Source organism: Bufo bufo, chromosome 6, assembly GCF_905171765.1.
Source record: "Bufo bufo chromosome 6, aBufBuf1.1, whole genome shotgun sequence".
NCBI lineage: Eukaryota > Metazoa > Chordata > Amphibia > Anura > Bufonidae > Bufo > Bufo bufo.
Genome location: NC_053394.1, coordinates 183,213,234 through 183,233,050, shown reverse-complemented (window position 1 = coordinate 183,233,050; position 19,817 = coordinate 183,213,234). Strand labels below are relative to the sequence as shown.

The 19,817-nt window shown below is 42.7% G+C and overlaps 1 protein-coding gene across 7 annotated transcripts in view; it reads right to left on the bottom strand.

The window, feature by feature from the left end:
- Positions 1-1,202: 1,202 nt before the first annotated feature.
- The window catches only part of KDM2A (lysine demethylase 2A), a 103,856-nt gene continuing 85,241 nt past the window's right edge, over positions 1,203-19,817 (bottom strand). For all 7 annotated transcript variants that reach the window (XM_040434957.1, XM_040434958.1, XM_040434961.1 and 4 more), the window contains 4 exons: positions 7,142-7,305; positions 6,131-6,289; positions 5,810-6,025; positions 1,203-2,345 (listed from right to left, as the gene is read on the bottom strand). In XM_040434957.1, the coding sequence (XP_040290891.1) occupies positions 2,164-2,345; positions 5,810-6,025; positions 6,131-6,289; positions 7,142-7,305 (721 nt within the window). In that variant the 3' untranslated portion in view covers positions 1,203-2,163. The remainder of the gene's footprint in view (positions 2,346-5,809; positions 6,026-6,130; positions 6,290-7,141; positions 7,306-19,817) is intronic.

The window sequence follows — 19,817 nt, the reverse complement described above, 5'->3', positions numbered from 1 at the left end:
ACTATCCAGCAACCTCAGGTACTTATAAGCATAAAAAGTTAAAACATCCGCCTCTGTCTGCCTCTACAGACGCGGTCTCACAGCACTTGCCATGAGAAAAACTTGTCTTCTGCTTGGAAAAGACAGGAAGACACTGAGGAGGAGCCGGAGGAGGTTCAAATGTATTCTTCCTGTCCCTACTTGGTTGGAGGCTGGTCATCTCATGGTAATGCAGTCATGGAGGATTAAAGGGAAAAATATAAACACAACCAACTGGAGACTTTTTTTTTTTTTTTTTTACAAAAGGTGTCCATAGCCTTTAAGTGTCCAGGAATAGTAGAGATGGGACCACAGACAGGCAAGTTTTTTCTTTATGTTTAGGAGGGCAGGGAAGGACCACAGTGGTTGCTACAAGGTTAGTCATCAGCAGTATTCTATTAGTGTAATTTATTACACATGGAGTTGCATTCATGGATTTTGAATCTTTTCATATTAGAATCTGGTCATGTGACCTCTAGTCTGACCAGCAGTCCGTAGTGCTTCCATGTCTTCTGGACCCATTCAAGTGAATGGGCCCGCATCTGCTCCTAATTCAGTTAGAAAAATCTGTCAATCAGTGGCAGGGGGGCCGAGAAAGCCAGGAGTTCACGTTTCAATTTTTACTACTGTCTAAGCATGGCCTCATACTGCCCCCCAGGATCAATATATATTACCACACTACTATAACAATGCCATACCCGGTGAGACCCAGCTGTTGAATCCACATGGAGATTTCCAATAAATGACACTGTACTCACCATTTGAAACAAGTACATGTGCAGCCCAGCAATTAAAGGTAATCCGCATTCAGATCCTGTGGCCAGGCCACAACGTGTGCGGGCGCTCTAGTACTGCACCATAATGACAAAAATAAAACCATTACACCCTGCCCATAAGGTACAGAATGCAGCATAGTAGTAATGCCTCATTCACACAGTCAGTGTTCGGTCAGTAATTTCCATCAGTGATTTTGAGCCAAAAACAGGTGCAGCTCTAAGCACTGAACAGGTGCAGATTTTTCCATTATACCTTGTGTCTGTGGTGGGTCCAATCCTGGTTTTGGCTCACAATCACTGACGTGTGAATGAGGCTTAAAGAAGTCATACTACTCACTACAGGACTAGGACTATTTTCAGCTGGTGAAACGGAATATGCACTAGAAACCCAAAACCACACATACCATATTTAAGACTTTTTTTTTTTATTGCAAAAGAAACAAAGGGAAAGCGAGACCGCTCCCACACAGAAAAATATTATCCAGGCTCTTTTATACAATCTAGTCCCAGGCTGGGAAAGGGAGTCGCCGACGCATACTTGCTCAATGTGTATGCGCACACCAGCTTCTGTATATATTTATATATATTTCTCTATATATGCACAAATGGCTGCCCAGTGTGTGTAGAACTAATGCAATTATGAGTGCACTTCTGCATCTAAGTTCTCTAGAGAGAGGAATTGGGCACAAAAAAAAAAAAGCAACAAACCAAAATCTTAAGTTAAAAAAGAAAAAGAAAAATATATAATATTACCTCTTACTATTTACCAAGAAGCAGCCTGCCCTCTCTCCTATTCACAACCCAAGCACCCACAGAAATAAACCTCTCTCACAGTTTTAATGCTTAACAGGGGGTCAAATGTTAAAAAAAGAAAAATATAGTCAAAAACCAGATGGAGAAAAACAAAAAAGTCTGAGCTGCCCGCTCACTCCTCAGTGGCTTCTCCATTAACCTGTCTGGTGGAGAGCTATCCTGTGCTAAGGAGGAAAAATAATAATAATTATTTTAAAAAAAAACAAAAAAAAACAAAAAAAAACAAAAATAAACAGTCTTCCTTTGCTCTGTGACAATGGAGATCCGGTCCTAGAGGTCTTGAATTCAGCCCTAGAAGTGACCGAAACCATCAAGGCTTCCAAAGCTGTTTTAATACCCGTTTCAGATATAGCCCACTTCTTTGCACCAAGCGACTGCCCCACCACAGGCATATGAGGGTGGATCTTAAATCGCCAATTATTGCTCCTTGTTTGAGTCAGGGTGAGAGGGAGATTAGGGGGCTGGAGAGACCCAACGAGGAGGTGGTGGTTTGATATTGTGCATCCTCCAACACCATGGTATCTCCCTGCACCAAAACTCTAGCACACACCCAGTCCTAGCTAATCCTTTGGATAAGGTTTTCTTCTGACAGACAGTACAAGGTGCTCACAGACAGGTCCGAGATGAAACCCTCACATGCTCCCCGTGTCACTTGTTTGCAACCACGAAGATCAATAAGAGTCAGGTTGAAGGCTCGCCGCAAGTACAATAAGGACTCATCAGTTACTCCTTTACAACCTGAAAAAGAAAAACAAACAAAAAACAAAAAGGAGGAAATTACAATAAAAAAATATAAAAAAGCATTAAATTACTTAAAATGACTAATTAGTGCTATGGAAGTCTGGTTCCTATGGTCAACACCATATGCTTTATTCATATCACCGCATATTGAATTTGTAAAATTCAGCCTCATCGGGAACGCTGTAAAAAAAATTCCCAATTTCAGCCCAGTTGGAATTTTTTTTCAAGCTCTCCACTACATCTTATGCAATATTAAATGGTGCCATTAGAAAGTACAACTTGTCCTGCAAAAAACAAGCCATACAATAAGGTTGTGTCAAGACACACAGTAAGGGCTCATGCACACGAACGTATTTTCTTTCCAGAAAACCGGATCCGTCAATCCGGCAATTTCTTGAACACTTGGTACCGGATCCGGCATTAATACATTTCAATGGAAATTAATGCAGGATCCGGCATTCCGGCAAGTGTTCCGGAATTTTGGCCGGAGAAAATACGGCAGCATACTGCGGTTTTTTCTCCGGCCAAGTACCGTAAAAGGGACGAACGGAAGACATCCTGATAGGATTGCTTTCCATTCAGAATGCATTAGGATAAAAGTGATTCATATTTTTCCCGATATTGAGCCCCTAGGACGGAACTCAATACCATAAAACTTTAACACTAGTGTGAAAGTATCCTAAGATGAACGGATTTTCAATGATAGAGACGGAGGCTGATATACTGCAGGCACACAATTGGGGGGGGGGTATTTATAAAGACTGATGTTCCTGACGCAGTCTTGTTAAGAAAGCTTGCTAGCATACAGTGTGCAAAAATGATTGAAGCCCTTAATAATTTTGAACATCCTCCTGAGGTCCATGTACCAGCAATTGGAATCTACACCAACGAGTAGCTGGCAAAGATGGCACACGTCTAGACTATAAAAAACAAAACACAAATAAAAATCACAAATCTTGGTGCAAATAGCAACTTTTCTACAGCAAAAAAGTACAAAAGTGATATAAAAGCATTGTTAAACAGTGTGATATTATGATACATGTTGATGTATGTTCTAGGAACAGCAAGGAAGAAGGACAGAGTGAAAGAGACACCTGTGGGAGGAACAATCAGGAGGAGGCACAATCAAGGTATTGAGGGGCTAGGAGGAGCACAACATGTATGAAAAAGGTACCTCTGCACCCTTCCTGTGAGCATTACTAGGACCTTGGAAAGTTTCGGAGTAAAAGTTGTTGTGGGAAACCCCTTTAAAAAGTTATCCTATCATCTCCTGTAACCCTATCAAACCGCCAAAAGTAATGCATAGTGTAATGGATACAGATTACAAATATGTGTTACTTTTAGTCAAACTTCACTTTTTCCCATAATTTGCTTGTACATGTCAATCATGAGTAAACAATGCCTTCTTCAGAACACTCTGCCCCATCCCTTGAATATTCACAAATGGCAGTTGCTGGGCTGATTGAGATGGTGTATTGCTTACTCAAATAACGGGACTGCTGAGCTTCTATACATCATTAGGACTCCTCCTCAGGACTCCAGGAGGGCAGAATGTTTACAGGATCACAGCAGTTAGAAGGTGAGTAAGGCTCCATTCACACATCCACAATTCCGTTCCGCATTTTGCGGAACGGAATGGCGGACCAATTCATTTCTATGGGGCTGCACAATGTGCTGCCCGGATCCAGAAATGCGGATGCGCACTTCCGTTGCCGAAAAAATAGAACATGTCCTATTCTTGTCCCCAATTGCGGACAAGATTAGGCATTTTCTATTAAGTGTCGGCGATGTGCGGTCTGCAAAATATCGGAACGCACATTGCTGGTGTCCGTGTTTTGCAGATCCGCAAAACACACACAGATGTGTGAATGGACCCTAAATGTAATTTTACACCTTGAGAATCAGGGCTCTCTTGGCTATACAACTGTGGTATTAGCTGAAGGGGCAAAAATGTGGTGGCTGAGGGCTCATTTGTGCAGGGTGATTGGTGGTTTTTATTGGTGCCATTTTGGTGAACATGCAACTTTCTGATAATCTTTTACTCTATTTCTTGAGGAAGCGAGGAGACCAAACCATAGCAATTCTGTGACTGGGTGGGAGTTTTGCATGTGATTGGGGGACAGAAGCAGTTCCGCTCCTTCTTCTAACTGCTCAGATGCTGGGGCCGCAACTGACCGCAGCATCTGAGGGGTTAAAGGCCCGGGAACGATTTTTAGTTACTAGTACTTCAGAATAGTGTGAATATGAACTTTTATTTTGCTAGATTCTACTACTGCAAGTGCCTAGGAAGCAGTGCTCCACTGTGAAGTGCTCTCTACAGTGAGCTGGTTCACAACCCCTATGCTCTGAGTGATTGCTGCAGTGGTCTCCTATTTGGGTTTTGGACAATTGCAGGAGTGGTGTGTGGCAGAATGGTGTGCGGCATATTCATATTCACGTGACTCTTGATAATAAAACCCAAAAATAGGTTTGTCCAGCTATTCCTGACTCCTATCTAAGTGAGGGCAGCAGTTTTGCATGGTCAAAATGCTTATTGGGTCTTTAAAAATGTAAAAATGCCACCCGCTCAAGAGCTGAACAGCGCCATAGCCACCAAGTTTCTACTGTTTTACACAGCTCCACAGATGTAAATATAAGAAGTTAAGTGGGTGAGACTATGGAGATGCAAAGAAAGCATGTATGATTTAAAAAAAAAAAAAAAAGAAGAGGCAAAATCCCTGTCAGGACAGGGTTAATGCACATTGCCTGCCATTTATGGAGCTGCATTTATGATTGAAAATTGATGCAGCTGGACACTGCAGCACTATTCCCTTTAACCCCTTAGTGACCACACAAGTTTTTTCACCAATGCACTTGTATGAGGTCTTATTTTTTGCAGGACAAGTTAGTTTTTAATGCACCATTTTGGGTACATGTAATGATTGATTAAAGCCAGTTGTTTAGCTAAACCCCCTTTGTTTAAGTCAGTAAAAAGGCGTGTTAGTGGTCACTAAGGGGTTAAAGTAAATGGGAGCAGCGCTGCAGTTGCCAGCTCCATCCACTACACAATTGATACAGCTGTGTAGTTCTGCTCCTGGAGTTATTCGGGGACAGCTAATTGACAGGTGCCCAATGTGTCGGAACCTCGCAGATCAGATAATTATGCAATCTTCCGGTCCGCGGCTCCCGAAAAAAATAGAACATGTCCTATTCTTGTCCATAATTGCGAACAAGAATAGGGAGTTCTATGGGGGTGCCGGCCGAGTGTATTACAGATCCGCAATACACTACGGACGTGTGAATGGACCCTAAAATTAACTGCACAGACTAACTAGCAATAAATTAGCTTTATTACACAGTAAATACACAACTACGGTACTCATTATCAATGCCTGCACTTGTGCTACTTTCCAAGGTGACTTCAATATTTGTAAAAATGTTATATAATTATTGGATAGAACAAACGCTGGACCACAACTTACCTGCTAAGTGGATGTGTGAGAGAGAAACCCGTGTAGATGATCCAACAGCTGTAAGTAGGTTGACAGACTGATCCGTCAACAAAGGGCAGTGGCTGAGGTCTAGCTTAGACAAGAGAGGACAATGCCGTATGATGAGCCGTAGCGTGACATCGGAAATGTCCAGGCCAGAAAGCCGCAGATCTGTCAAGAAGCGGAGCTTGCTGCGAGAGTCGAGTCCTGCAAACACAAAATATTGTAATTTTCTCAAATAGTGAGAATAAAAAATAAAATAAAAAAGTCATTGTGGGTGAAGAGTACAAGCGATAGCTTTACACACGTTACCTGGCTTCTCAGAGGGTGGTGTGAGCAGATCTCTAATCTGTGAATCTTTGATTCCCACACCCCAGCGTAAATCCAGCGTTCTGAGGAGCGGACAGCTGGAGCTGCTGAGAGCAGAGACTGCAGACCATGAGCAACCAGCAAGGATAAGTTCTTTCAACCCTGAGAGAGAACAGGTAATGAGTTAGGTCAGGTAACAGATCAGAGACAACCCAAAATATTCAACACATTTTCTTTCTTCTTTTCCTCATCTTCCTTAAAGTGGTATTCCAACCTCAAAACGGCAACCTCGTCCCAATTGGATGTGTCAGGCAGAGCTGGTGAAGACAATGGACAACAAAAGAGCAGGTTGTGCTATGTTATTTCCATAACTCCCGTAGAAGTGTAAGGGATTTAGGTAGGTTCAAATGCCAAAAAAATAAATACAAAATAACCAGTTTGGCGTAATCTGGAATCATATCATAATGTCAATAACAGCCTCCCATTGAGTTCAATAGTAAAACAGGTGCAAGTGGGAAAAATATCCTACTTAGAATATAAAAAGCAGTAAGAAATCAGACCTTATTTCAGTAATTGGTACAAGCATTCCCTCCTCAATTCTCATATAACCCCCATCAGACATCATTTTTTACCCCGGGTTGAAATAAAGAAAAGAAAAAAATAATCAAAACTGGCCACACGGGCAAAAAAAATTTTTTGGTGCAGTTTATTGTGACAGTTTTTAAGATTATGCTTAGTTCACCTGTGTGTTGGAGGGAGGCTTTGTTAGGGGTCTCTGCCGCTAATTCCATTAAAAATCCTGGATAAAATAGTGCAGCATGTTGCAATATTTTCTCTAGTAAAGTGCCGGGAAAATACAACGCTGACGTGAACAATGCCAAATTTATGCCATTTTATTATAGCAGTATTTACATCTGTACCATTTTATTTATATGCCACAAATGACTGCTGTGGGTTAAAGAGATTTGACAAACCCTTTAAAGCAAAATAAACCAAATAATACCCAGTACTCACCTGGCAACCTGTTCACCAACCACATGAGCTGTTTCTTAGAAACATTTGTCCAACTGAGGTCAAGCTGCACAGGCTGCCTTTTAATGATGCCACTTAGTGCCTGTGGCATCAGAGACTTGCAGCGACTCATATCAATCCTGGACCAAAGGCGCTTATCACAACCCCTGCAAATATATCAAAAGCTTTCATCAGCTTATTGGGGCAGGTTTACCAATACAGTCTTATTTTTAAAATGAAACTCTGTCAATCTAAAAATGTGCCAGATTTTTCAAAGTGACTGATTCTGGATGATAAATGTGTTACACTTTTACGGTCTAGTCTAATAGATACAGGTGAAACTTGAAAAATTAGAATATCGTGCAAAGTTCGTTTATTTCAGTAATGAGACTTAAAATTAGACGGGCAGATTTTCTACACGATGATCGATAACGATCGATAGCATCAGGATTTTCGAGCGGCAAAACGTGCTAATTACGATCTGCCGCCTTCAAACCATGTAGAGCATAGGGAAGAGTGATTGCATAGCGATCGCTCCTCCCCATGTTGCTGAAGAAATTTCTGCATGTAATAAAAGCGGTATCCTCAAACACTTGCCCAAATTTTTTGTCAAACAATGTCACACTTAGGCTATATGTACATGACCGTTGTGTGTGTTGCGGATCCGCCGTGTGCGTTCCGCAATTTGTGGAACGGCACGGACAGCCTTTAAAATAACTGCCTATTCTTGTCCGCAAAGCAAGGACAAGAATAGGACAGGTTATATTTTTTTGGCGGTCCACGGAATGAAGCCACGGATGCGGACAGCACACGGAGTGCTGTCCGCATCTTTTGCGGCCTCATTGAAGTGAATGGGTCCGCATCCAAGCCGCAAAAACTGCGGCTCAAATGCGGACCAAAACCACGGCTGTGTGCATATAGCCTTATACTGCGACTCTCCGTACCCCCACCAATTGCTGTTCTGGAGCAGCTCTTGCACCAAAACTACACAGCTCTGCCCACTGTGTAGTGGAGAGAGCTGGTTACTGAGGATAGGCCATCAATATAAAAGTACTGAAAATCCCTTTAACTCACACCACCAGTCACATTAAAATTGGTAAAACCCTCCAAATTTTGAATTTATGTCTTAAATAAATATAGCTTGTTTGTGCACTATGGAGGTGATAAGTACATTTTAACCTCCTTGGTGATATAACCAAGTTTAGGATTAAGGAAAACCCCCCCCCCCACAAATTTTTATGCGAATAGACGTTGGATGTTTCCTCCGAAGTCGATTCGCTCATCCCTAATATTTATATATTACGGGTTGTTATGGATGCAGAATTTATTTTTTTCATTGAAAACTTATTTTCAATGGAAAAAAAGTGCATTTAATGAAATTTTTTTAATTTAATAAATGTTTTAACTTTTTTTTTTTTTTAACACTTGATAGTCCCAACAACATTTTGATTGATTTTAAAATACAATGCACTGTCCCTATAGTGCATTGCATTTTAATGTCAGTACTAAACCGATATTGACCAGCAGGCTGCGCCAGAGAGGCACAGCCTGCTGGAAAATACTCAAGGCTGGCATGGGCCCTATATCAGACCCCAGCAAGCCTTTACACACATTGGCACCCCGCAAATGCTCCCTCTGTCACCGCTTTACATGCGGCGGGCCACATTGCCCGCAGCATGTAAAGTGTTAAATAGCCCTGGTCGGCACCCCTGGTGCTCTGGGCTGTTAGAGAAGAAGCGTGGCTCTCATGTGAGAGCTGGGCCCCCACGGGACCCGTGCAGCGCTTAGACTGGGCCGCCTTAAAAAAAAAAAAAAGCAGCATATGGGTGGTCACTAAGGTCAGAAAATAAATAAAAAGTGCCTCCCTAGTGATGATCATTATCAGTATAATTGTAGCATATATAGCTAGATAAGCAGTCTGCATTTTTTACGCTGAAGAATAGGTATGGACAGGATAGGGACATGTAAAATGGAAAATGTATTGATATTTGTGAGGGGGGCTGGTAAAGATTAGGGTCATGATGTCAATTAATTGCCTACGGGGTGATTAGACAAGCAAGTGCACAGAAGTCCACATTACCCTCCTCTTAGGATCATGTACAGTTATACAAGGAGACAGGATCTGTGTTTCTCCTATCCTCCTGCAGTCTGTCAGCATGTTACCCACTGGCCCCTCCCTTCTCCAGGCTGGCTAAGATCATTGCCGGCTGAAAGGGGTGGGGGAGGTCTCAGGATCCATTTGAGCTACAGCTGCGATGTTGTTCTTGCTTGAAAGCTGGCGATAAAACCAATGATATAGCCTTTTTATATCAGTTTGGGGATCATTTCTAACAGCCATCTCACCAGCTAAAAGCAGCTAGGACACTATCCTAGCTTTGACACCTTCCAGACTTCTACCTTTGCTTAAAGTCCAGCATTTAAACATTGTGCCCACACTGAAGCTGACATTTACGCCCCTTTCACACGGTCGAGTTTTCCGCGCGAGTCCAATGGGGGGTTGCTAAGGAGATGATGTGAATAAATAGGGATGAGCCCCGGGACCCAATTAAAGTCCATTTACTTTATTATTTTCCAACATGGTTATAATGGAAAATAATAGCATTCTTTAATACAGAATGCTAAGTAAAATTACCATTGAGGGCTAATTTTTTTTTTACAAAAACTACTCACCTCATCCACTTGATCACACAGCCGTTATAGTCTTCTTTCTTCTTTTTGCAGGACCTGCGCGGACATCATGGTGAGCGCGGTGACGTCAGCGCAGGTCCTTTTGCAGGTCCTGCAACAAGAATAAAGAAGACGACAACGACTGCGCGATCAAGTGGATGAGGGGAGTCTTTTTTTTTTAACCCTCAATGGTCAATTTATTTAGCATTCTGTATTAAAAAAAATGCTATTATTTTCCATTATAACCATGTTATAATGGAAAATAATAAAATCTACAGGACACCGAACCCAAACTTCAGTGAAGAAGTCTGGATATCAACATTCAGGTTTTTATCACGTGCGTGCAAAAACGCATTAAAACGCTTTGCACTCTAGCAGAAAAAACTGAACAACGTAATTGCAGACAAAACTGACAGAAATTGTGTGCGCACTCGCGCGGGTTTCCCGCAATGCACCCGTAACGCATCTGGACCTCTTCCGCGATGGCCGTGTGAAAGGGGCCTTACAGACATTGAACCTCTCAGATGTTGTGGTTAATTGTGACGACAGCATCTGAGAGGTTTTTCCCTGAATGGCTTCCCCATGCTGAACTCAGAGAATCAGATTATTCACTGTGGTAGCCTCAAGCTTTAGGTCATTAGTGACATTGGTCACTCGACATCTGTCACGGCCAGAATTGCGGAATAGCGAAAATCCAGCAGTGTAGAACTAGCCTTAGGAAAAAAAGTTACCACAGCAACAGATCCTGTGGCAGGGCTCTGTAGGAACATAATAAGTCTACCATATGCTGCAATGGGAGTATTCCATAGCAGTCTGTGGAGCATGGAGCAGCAATCACACGATTGCGTGTTCAAGTGCCCTAGGGGGAAAAAAAAATATGTAAAAAAAATAATTTATAAAAATTATATATACATATACAGTACAGACCAAAAGTTTGGACACACCTTCTCATTCAAAGAGTTTTCTTTATTTTCATGACTATGAAAATTGTAGATTCACACTGAAGGCATCAAAACTATGAATTAACACATGTGGAATTATATACATAACAAACAAGTGTGAAACAACTGAAAATATGTCATATTCTAGGTTCTTCAAAGTAGCCACCTTTTGCTTTGATTACTGCTTTGCACACTCTTGGCATTCTCTTGATGAGCTTCATGAGGTAGTCCCCTGAAATGGTTTTCACTTCACAGGTGTGTCCTGTCAGTTTTAATAAGTGGGATTTCTTGCCTTATAAATGGGGTTGGGACCATCAGTGGCGTTGATGAGAAGTCAGGTGGATACACAGCTGATAGTCCTACTGAATAGACTGTTAGAATTTGTATTATGGCAAGAAAAAAGCAGCTAAGTAAAGAAAAACAAGTGGCCATCATTACTTTAATTAATGAATATCAATCAGTCAGCCTAAAAATTGGGAAAACTTTGAAAGTAAGGGCTATTTGACCATGAAGGAGAGTGATGGGGTGCTGCGCCAGATGACCTGGCCTCCACAGTCACTGGACCTGAACCCAATCGAGATGGTTTGGGGTGAGCTGGACCGCAGAGTGAAGGCAAAAGGGCCAACAAGTGCTAAGCATCTCTGGGAACTCCTTCAAGACTGTTGGAAGACCATTTCAGGGAACTACCTCTTAAAGCTCATCAAGAGAATGCCAAGAGTGTGCAAAGCAGTAATCAAAGCAAAAGGTGGCTACTTTGAAGAACCTAGAATATGACATATTTTCAGTTGTTTCACACTTGTTTGTTATGTATATAATTCCACATGTGTTAATTCATAGTTTTGATGCCTTCATAGTCATGAAAATAAAGAAAACTCTTTGAATGAGAAGGTGTGTCCAAACTTTTGGTCTGTACTGTATATATAAAAAAAAAATTATGAAATCGAATCACCCCCCCTTTCCCCATACTTAAAATATAAAATAAAAATAATAGGTATCACCGCATTCTAAGATGATCTAAGTATTACAATATAAACATATCTGTCCTGTCATTTTTCTGTTGCTTCACTTCCCCATAAAATTGAACAAAAAGTGATCAAAGTCATAGACAACTCCAAAATGGTATCAACAAAATCTACAAACCGCCGCATATGCGTATATATATTTATATATATATATAAAAATATAATATATATATAATAATAATAAATAATAATAATGGAGGTTAGAATATGGCAATGCAAAAAAAATTTAAAGTTTTTATCTTTAAATATTAAAACACAAGAAAAACTAGATAAATGTGGTATAGCTGTAATTGTATAGACCCTGAAAAAGAAGGTAATAGGTCAGTTTTATTGCATAGAGCATGCAGTAAAAACAAAACCCATTAAAAACAGTGGCAAAATTGAGTTTTTTTAATTCCACCGCATTTGGATTTTTTTTCTTCAGAAAACAAGCCCTCATAAGTCTATGTGAACTGAAGAATAAAGTTATGGCTTCATGGAGAAAAAACAATAAAAAATAAGCTAAATCACAAGGTCCTGAAGAGAATAAAGATTATATTTTCAGATTTCAAACCAGACTAAAATCACAGCTTTAGCTGAATAGCTCAATTGTAGCACAAGAAAGAGCCCTCAGGGGTGGTGCCAAAACTTCTGTATAAAATGTTTCAGTGTCGGAGATTTTTCTTTGACATACTAGAAGGAGAAGGGAACTACTTTATGAGGATTTTCCCCCGATATATGTAAACATTCACTTTTAACGGCGGTCACTAAGGGGCCATAGTGTGGGCTATCACCTTTGCTAATGCTACAGCCATGCTCCTGCTCTAATGGCCTGGCAGAAGCACCATATTTAGAGGTTACAGAGAGATGTCCGTGCTGGCAGGCCAGGGCCTAGTGAAGGCTCCAGGCCTGCCTGTAGAGTGTTCAAGCAGGCTGCGCCTCTCTGGCAAAGCCTGCTGGTGAATGTCAGTATAGCACTGACAATAAAATACATTGCACTACAGGAGCAATGAATTTTAGAAACGAACAGCCCTTAATTGGCTATTAAACAGTAAAAATAAAAAGTTAAGATATAATGTATTAAAAAATTCCAAGTAAAAGAAATAATTTATTTTTTAAATCTCCATAATTACCCACACTACTCAATTATCTTGTAATTTATCCCATATAGTGAATAAAAGTGTTATGTACCCCAAAATGATACCAATGTAAACTACAAGTCATCTTGCAAAAATCAAGCCCTCACACATCTCTGTGGAAATAAAAAATTAAAATGTTGTGGCTCTTGGGATGCAGTGATGTAAAAACAGTTTTTTGAGGGTTTTTTTTATAAAAAAAAAAAAAAGGTTTTTATTGTGCAAAGTAGTGCATGTAGTAAAAAAAAAAAAAATATATATATATATATTTGGTATCACTGTAATCGTACTGACCCAGAGAGTAAAGTTAGGCCTCATGCACACTACCGTTGTTCTGGTACGCATCCGAGCCGCAGTTTTTGCAGCTCGGGTGCGGACCCATTCACTTCAATGGGGCTGCAAAAGATGCTGCCAGCACTTCGTGTTGCTCTGTTCCGTGGCCCCGCAAAAATAATATAGCATGTCCTATTCTTGTCCGTTTTGCGGACAAGAATAGGCATATCTACAATGGGCCGCTTGTTCCGTAAATTGCGGAAGGCACACGGGCGGCTTCAGTGTTTTGCAGATCCACAAAAAACGGAACAATCGTGTGCATGAGGCCTTATTGTGTTATTTTTAACCAATTTCCCTCTCAGAAAGAGTTAAAAGTTTAAAACAAAATGGCACCATTAAAAACTACAACTTGAAAAGGGTAATGTGACATTCCATTAGGCAAAATAATTATGCTAGCACTAAATGCTGTATCTGACATAGCTTCACAGTTATGGTTTCATCTGGTTGCTGCAGTAACCCATGAGTGAGGCGGGGTAAATGTGCCAAAGCTAGTCCCCTTATGCTATGGTTTCATGGCCTTTGCCAGCACCAGCCACGACAAGGTAAATGGATTATCACATGGTGCTGTATCTGACATGACTCCGCAGTTATGCATGCACTATATACAGCCACACTTTCACCTAGTATAGGTGGAGTAAATTGGGAGAAAAGATAGACGCTCCACAGTTATGAATGTACCAGATGGCCAGATTACACACTCTTAGGGGCTCATGCACTTGGCTGTTGCCCGGCCGTGCCTGTATTGCAGCCCGAAAACAGCGGGTCCGCAATATATGGGAACCGGCCGTGTGTACATCCTTTCACTTGAATGGGTCCACAATCCGGGAGATATGGTGTGGAACAGACACACGAATCGGAAGCCTATGGAAGCACTACAGAGTGCTTCCGTGGGTTTTCTGTCCATGCCTCCATACTGCAAAAAAGTAGTGTGTGCAAGTGAATGGGTCCGCGTCCGCAGATGGCAGGCACATGGTCAGTGCCCATGCATTGCAGACTGTAATTTGCAGTCCACAGCATGGGCAAGGCCGGCACACGTTCATGTGCATGAGCCCTTACATAGCCAGCATATTTGGACTAATGATAGACGTGCACATGGCTATGCTTTTATGCATGCATAGACAGCCATATTACTCCATTATTTCCATTCTTAACCCCTTAGTGACCAGTCTGTTTTGGGCCTTAATGACCATGATTGTCATAGTCGTATTCAAAGAGTAATAATTATTTTTTATTTTTGTATGAATGTTTTCGCATCACCACATCCCAAGACCCACAACATTTTTATTTTTATTTCCACAAAGATGTCTGAGGGCCTGATTTTTTAAAAGAAAAAATAAGGTTTTTGCATCGCCGCATCCCAAAGCCCATAACTTAATTTTTCCTTCTATGGAGCTGTCTAAGGGCTTGATTTTTGCGGGACGACCTTAGTTACCTTACCTCCATGTGTCCTTTGGTGTAGTCCATCCGTGCCTGTCTGAGGGAGTCCTCGAGGGCATGAAAGTAAGAACCCCATGTGTTTTAAAGTCTTGATGTACTGTGTTTAAAAACTGTGAAGACTCTTGACAAGTATCATTGACTGAGACACAGTTCTCCTATTTGCCTGTATCGGAATGCAGCCCTGTTGTCTGACTTGATCACAGAGGAAGTGGTCCGCAGCAGCCCAGAGTGTGCTTGTCTGCGACTCAAAATTTCATCAGGTCCAGTGATTACTCTATACAGAGGTCTCTAGTTGGCTCCAGTAGGTGCAAGAGACGATGGGACATAACGCAAGTGTCCCAAAGGGTTACTGCTTACCTAAGCAGTACGTGGCGGACAGGAGAGGAAAAGGATTTGTGAAAAGTCTGAGCAAGCTAAAGAAAGGATATGGTAAATGTAAAAGGTGGTACTTTGTGTTGTACAACATGGCAAACTTTGCTGACAGAAAAGAAAGGTAGATTAGAAGATGAGAAGTTAGTGGATACGGTCCGAGTGTGACTGGACTGTAGCAAGGAATTTGAACAGACGGGAGGAGAGCAAAATCTTGATGAAGCTAGTGGCAGATATTATTGTAAACCTGGTAATCTTGTTGGGCTGGGGCAGCCACTGCCCTATAATGGCGCTGAGAAGAAAGGAAGTGGGTGTGTTTGTAATGTATGTTCTCAGCAAAATCCCACCGCCAGAGAGACATGTTTTGCCCGTGGTGCTCCATGCTCACATAGTCACACCACTGTAAGCCTCAAGCATGTCCTCCCAGTCCCTGCTACAGCACCATCTTATTCCCAGCAGACGCCCACGGCTGGACCATTAATCTCCTTCAGTCCTGATCCTCCTGTTGCCCCTATAGTCTCACCAGTGGCTCAGTTAGATCCCATGATAAATCCAGACGGCACGTTTATGGCCCCTAGCAATCCACCTCCTGCCTGAATCATGATAGGGGGGCAGTCAGAAGTACCTTAACAAGAGAATCCGGAAAGTGTTGCTGGTCCTGTAGACTCAAACATACAGACCCCTAAGCGACCACCCCCAATAGACTATAGTGGCTCTGGCACCCAACCCTTGAGCCTGCCCAGACCAACTCTGCTCCAGGAACAGATTAATGAATTACAAAAGGAATATGCAAAGTTTAAAAAGGGGCAAAATTCGAAGTTGTAAAGGAACCTTTGGCTCTTACCCGACCACAAGGACCTCCAAAATACACTGCTCAAAAAAATAAAGGGAACACAAAAATAACACATCCTAGATCCGAGTTAATTCAATATTCTTCTGAAATACTTTGTTCTTTACATAGTTGAATGTGCCGACAACAAAATAACAAAAATAAAAAAATGGAAATCCAATTTTTTAAAACATGGAGGTCTGGATTTGGAGTCACACTCAAAATTAAAGTGGAAAAACACACTACAGGCTGATCCAACTTTGATGTAATGTCCTTAAAACAAGTCAAAATGAGGCTCAGTAGTGTGTGTGGCCTCCACGTGCCTGTATGACCTCCCTACAACGCCTGCGCATGCTCCTGATGAGGTGGCGGACGGTCTCCTGAGGGATCTCCTCCCAGACATGGACTAAAGCATCTGCCAACTCCTGGACAGTCTGTGGTGCAACGTGACGTTGGTGGATAGAGCGAGACATGATGTCCCAGATGTGCTCAATTGGATTCAGGTCTGGGAAACGGGCGGGCCAGTCCATAGCATCAATGCCTTCGTCTTGCAGGAACTGCTGACACACTCCAGCCACATGAGGTCTAGCATTGTCTTGCATTAGGAGTAACCCAGGGCCAACCGCACCAGCATATGGTCTCACAAGGGGTCTGAGGATCTCATCTCGGTACCTAATGGCAGTCAGGCTACCTCTGGCGAGCACATGGAGGGCGGTGCGGCCCTCCAAGGAAATGCCACCCCACACCATTACTGACCCAATGCCAAACCGGTCATGCTGGAGGATGTTGCAGGCAGCAGAACGTTCTCCGCGGCGTCTCAAGACTCTGTCACGTCTGTCACATGTGCTCAGTGTGAACCTGCTTTCATCTGTGAAGAGCACAGGGCACCAGTGGCGAATTTGCCAATCTTGGTGTTCTCTGGCAAATGCCAAACGTCCTGCACGGTGTTGGGCTGTAAGCACAACCCCCACCTGTGGACGTCGGGCCCTCATATCACCCTCATGGAGTCTGTTTCTGACCGTTTGAGCAGACACATGCACATTTGCAGCCTGCTGGAGGTCATTTTGCAGGGCTCTGGCAGTGCTCCTCCTGTTCCTCCTTGCACAAAGGCGGAGATAGCGGTCCTGCTGCCGGGTTGTTGCCCTCCTACGGCCTCCTCCACGTCTCCTGATGTACTGGCCTGTCTCCTGGTAGCGCCTCCATGCTCTGGACACTACGCTGACAGACACAGCAAACCTTCTCGCCACAGCTCGCATTGATGTGCCATCCTGGATAAGCTGCACTACCTGAGCCACTTGTGTGGGTTGTAGACTCCGTCTCATGCTACCACTAGAGTGAAAGCACCGCCAGCATTCAAAAGTGACCAAAACATCAGCCTGGAAGCATAGGAACTGAGAACTGGTCTGGGGTCACCACCTGCAGAACCACTCCTTTATTGGGGGTGTCTTGCTAATTGCCTATCATTTCCACCTGTTGTCTATCCCATTTGCACAACAGCATGTGAAATTAATTGTCACTCAGTGTTGCTTCCTAAGTGGACAGTTTTATCTCACAAGTGTGATTGACTTGGAGATACATTGTGTTGTTTAAGTGTTCCCTTTATTTTTTTGAGCAGTGTATATGTCCTTTACACCGCAGCAGTTATTCACCATAGTGAACCTGCCGCCAGATCCTGAAACCCATCCCATGCCCTTTTTCAGGAAACTGTCACAGGTACATCAAACGTATGGATGTACAGTCGTGACCAAAGGTTTTGAGAATTACATAAGTATTGGAAATTGGAAAAGTTGCTGCTTAAGATTTTATAATAGCAATTTGCATATACTCCAGAATGTTATGAAGAGTGATCAGATGAATTGCATAGTCCTTATTTGCCATGAAAATTAACTGAATCCCAAAAAAAACTTTCCACTGCATTTCATTGCTGTCATTAAAGGACCTGCTGAGATCATTTCAGTAATCGTCTTGTTAACTCAGGTGAGAATGTTGACGAGCACAAGGCTGGAGATCATTATGTCAGGCTGATTGGGTTAAAATGGCTGACTTGACCTGTTAAAAGGAGGGTGATGCTTGAAATCATTGTTCTTCCATTGTTAACCATGGTGACCTGCAAAGAAACGCGTGCAGCCATCATTGCGTTGCATAAAAATGGCTTCACAGGCAAGGATATTGTGGCTACTAAGATTGCACCTCAATCAACAATTTATAGGATCATCAAGAACTTCAAGGAAAGAGGTTCAATTCTTGTTAAGAAGGCTTCAGGGCGTCCAAGAAAGTCCAGCAAGCGCCAGGATCGTCTCCTAAAGAGGATTCAGCTGCGGGATCGGAGTGCCACCAGTGCAGAGCTTGCTCAGGAATGGCAGCAGGCAGGTGTGAGCGTATCTGCACGCACAGTGAGGCGAAGACTTTTGGAAGATGGCCTGGTGTCAAGAAGGCCAGCAAAGAAGCCACTTCTCTCCAAAAAAAACATCAGGGACAGATTGATCTTCTGCAGAAAGTATGGTGAATGGACTGCTGAGGACTGGGGCAAAGTCATTCTCCGATGAAGCCTCTCTCCGATTGTTTGGGCATCTGGAAAAAGGCTTGTCCGGAGAAGAAAAGGTGAGCGCTACCATCAGTCCTGTGTCATGCCAACAGTAAAGCATCCTAAGACCAGGATCATGTGTGGGGTTGCTTCTCATCCAAGGGAGTGGGCTCACTCACAATTTTGCCCAAAAACACAGCCATGAATAAAGAATGGTTCCAAAACACCCTCCAACAGCAACTTCTTCCAACAATAGTTTGGTGAAGAACAATGCATTTTCCAGCACGATGGAGCACCGTGCCACAAGGCAAAAGTGATAACTAAGTGGCTCGGGGACCAAAACGTTGACATTTTGGGTCCATGGCCTGGAAACTCCCCAGATCTTAATCCCATTGAGAACTTGTGGTCAATCCTCAAGAGGCGGGTGGACAAACAAAAACCCACTAATTCTGACAAACTCCAAGAAGTGATTATGAAAGAATGGGTTGCTATCAGTCAGGAATTGGCCCAGAAGTTGATTGAGAGCATGCCCAGTCGAATTGCAGAGGTCCTGAAATAGAAGGGCCAATACTGCAAATACTGCATAAATGTCATGTAATTGTCGATAAAAGCCTTTGAAACGTATGAAGTGTGTGTAATTATATTTCACTACATCACAGAAACAACTGAAACAAAAGATCTAAAAGCAGTTTAGCAGCAAACTTTGTGAAAACTAATATTTGTGTCATTCTCAAAACTTTTGGCCACAACTGTACATGGTCAGACCTACAGAGTATTGTGGAAAATAAGACAGAGGAGTATTCTTCACTAATAATGGACCATATCCCGACCCCTATTCTATGGGGTCTGACCTTCAACCCTCAGGATCATGAGTCTGGGGGAATACTTCAAAGAGAGGTTACACAAATGGGCAAAAGCGAAGTTAGCAGATCAATCTACCACATTGCAAGACATGGCTCAGGAGAAAACCGAAACTGTTGAGATATGTGCACAGAGAGTCAAGCAGAATTACAAGGACATAGGTGTCAGCCAGAATGAACCTGTACACCTCAGACTCTTGGCCCGCTCGTTTGTCGATGGTCTGCGACCTGTTGTCCTGAGTGGAAATCTCTGACCCTGGAAGTCTTGGAGCAAATTGCAAAGTGCTTGGAAAGTAAAACTAAGAAAACTCAGGCGGCTGTGATAGCCGTAATGTCAGGAGAAGATGGTGGAGAACGCCCGCCACCTCGTGTCTGTTACGGGTGTGGCAAGCCCGGACACATCAAACGGAACTGCAGTAGCAGACATCTGTGGCCAAACAATCAACAGTGACAGGGAGGCACTCCGCCTCCCTCATCGCAATAGGACGCTGGCAAACCAGTGCAGGGAGAGGACACTCCATGTATGGCAGTCTCCACCCCTCCTGTTGGTCCCGCCCCTCGAGTCACCCTTGAGGTGGCAGA